The sequence below is a fragment of the Rutidosis leptorrhynchoides genome, chromosome 7, assembly GCF_046630445.1.
Source record: "Rutidosis leptorrhynchoides isolate AG116_Rl617_1_P2 chromosome 7, CSIRO_AGI_Rlap_v1, whole genome shotgun sequence".
NCBI classification, from domain to species: domain Eukaryota; kingdom Viridiplantae; phylum Streptophyta; class Magnoliopsida; order Asterales; family Asteraceae; genus Rutidosis; species Rutidosis leptorrhynchoides.
The window spans coordinates 242,722,501-242,724,839 of NC_092339.1; the positions used below are offsets into that span (position 1 = coordinate 242,722,501).

The window sequence follows — 2,339 nt, forward strand, 5'->3', positions numbered from 1 at the left end:
AAAGATAGTACCCTAACTACTCGAGGTGGATTAATAAATATTCGAATGGTGAGCCAACATTATTGTGGAAACATAATCAGGAATATGATTTTTGGAACAAGATTTTTTGGTAAAGGATTGGAAGATGGAGGGTCGGGTAATGAGGAAATTGAACATGTCGATTCTATTATGACCATCCTTAAATATATTTATGGATTCAGCATCTCTGATTACTTTCCTTGGTTGAGAGGAAAGATCGATTTAGATGGACACGAAAAGAATATAAGGGCTGCCATTCGTGGCGTTCGAAAATTTCAAGATCCATTGGTTGATGAACGCATCCAAATGTGGAACAATGGTGTTCGAAAGGTAGAAAATGATTTGCTTGATGTTCTTGTGAGACATGACAATCCTAAGCTTACTACTGAAGAGATCAAAGCCCAGATTATAGTAAGAATACAACTCCAACTTAACTTTGTTCATATATGTGTTTGTACATTGATTTGTTGTCACTCCAAGAAACTATTAAATTTCTACAAACTTTATGAGGTGCATATATTTATTTAATTTATACACCGACTTTTTTTTTTGGAACAGCAAACACACATTCTTTTTGTAGAGGAAATATTGTCTACATCTCACCTCCCCCATACCTCGCATGTGCGGGATTGAGTTTAGATGGTGTTGTTGAATTTTTTTTTTTTTTTTTTTTTTGGAACAGCAAACACACATTCTTTTTGTCTAAGACGGAACTCGAACTCATAACCTAAGTTCACTTGATACTACTGATAGTAGGTCAGAAGTAATTTGATAAAATTACACATGCATTTATTGGCTGTTGTATTTTTGTCTTTCATGAATCCAGGATCTAATGCTTGCAACGGTTGATAATCCCTCAAATGCGGTAGAATGGGTGATGGCGGAGATGCTCAATAAACCCGAGATCCTAAAAAGAGCGGTCGAGGAGCTGGACAACGTGGTAGGCCGTGATCGACTGGTTGAAGAGCGGGACCTACCCCAACTAAACTACATTAAAGCGTGTCTCAAAGAATCCTTTAGGTTGCATCCTTTTGTTCCTTTTAATCCACCTCGTGTCGCTATAACGGACACAATCATTTCTGGTTACTTCATACCCAAGGGTAGTCATGTGTTGCTTAGTCGACTTGGCCTAGGAAGGAATCAAGATGTATGGACAAACCCAATGGAGTTTGATCCGGAACGTCATCTATACGGGGATGATGGAAACCATGTTGTGAATCTTTCAGATAATTCGCTAAGGATTCTTTCATTTAGTACTGGTAAACGTGGTTGTCCTGGAGTCATGTTGGGTACGACCATCACTGTAATGTTGCTAGCTAGATTGCTTCAAGGGTTCACATGGGAGGTTCCGTTTAATAGTACAGGGATTAAGCTTGTGGAAAATCATGATGACCTTTCTTTAAAAGTGCCGCTCATAGCCATTGCCAAGCCGCGGCTATCCACAGATATATTATTATTATCATTTTAATCAAAAGTATCATCATAAGTAGTAAAAATTGTGTAAAGCATTGTGTATTTTATCAAGTTTGATGTTAAAATAGAGTAGTAAAAATTGTGTGAAGCATTGTGTATTTTAATTTGAAAAAAATTTGCTAATAATAAGAACCTCTGTGATAGGCATGCATATATATGCTCAAAAGAAGTGTTAAAAGTAGTAGATGAAATCTATGATATTCAATAAATACAAATGTTGAGTTTTTTAAAGGATAGTAATTATAAAAAGTAATTAGAACTTAGAAGAGTCATGTACTCAAAAAGTATTTATAACATTCAATTTCCCTTTTTATTCTGTTTTCTTATTTCATTTTCAATTCAGTTTTCTTGTTTATTAAATTTAACAGAGTTACAAAATTGTTTGTAAGCTATTGAGTAACACTAAATTCGAATAATGATTTTTCGACTGGTCGTCAAAATATTACACCCCTTTTTTGTGATTCGTTATACAAGATATCAACAACGTAAATGAGCCCTCTATACATGAGAAGAAAGAAGAACGAAATTAACATGTTAAAATATCATTAACATATTAATACTTGTAAAATAAGTTAACGTATATATGAAAAAATAAACTCATAACACCGAATGAGCATTGTTGCCTAACCATACATATTCTTCAACCAAATATATTTTATCCAAACATCTATTTCTTCGGAAATATAGGACGATGGCACATTGGGATGTTTTTATAAATGATTAAAATTAAATTTGTTACGGTTTTATGTTTTCATTGAAGAATTGAGTGAACACAAGTATTAATATGTTAATGATATACAAGTGTTTCCCTAACCAATGCCTCTAATGATACGTATCAATCCCTGTAA

The 2,339-nt window shown here is 34.0% G+C and overlaps 1 protein-coding gene across 1 annotated transcript in view; it reads left to right on the plus strand.

The window, feature by feature from the left end:
* The window catches only part of LOC139859924 (isoleucine N-monooxygenase 1-like), a 2,583-nt gene extending 1,097 nt beyond the window's left edge, over positions 1–1,486 (plus strand). Inside the window, exons 2-3 of the mRNA XM_071848699.1 lie at positions 1–429; positions 845–1,486. The exon at positions 1–429 is cut by the window's left edge and continues 25 nt beyond it. Coding sequence (XP_071704800.1) covers positions 1–429; positions 845–1,486 — 1,071 coding nt within the window. The remainder of the gene's footprint in view (positions 430–844) is intronic.
* The last annotated feature ends 853 nt before the right edge of the window (positions 1,487–2,339 follow it).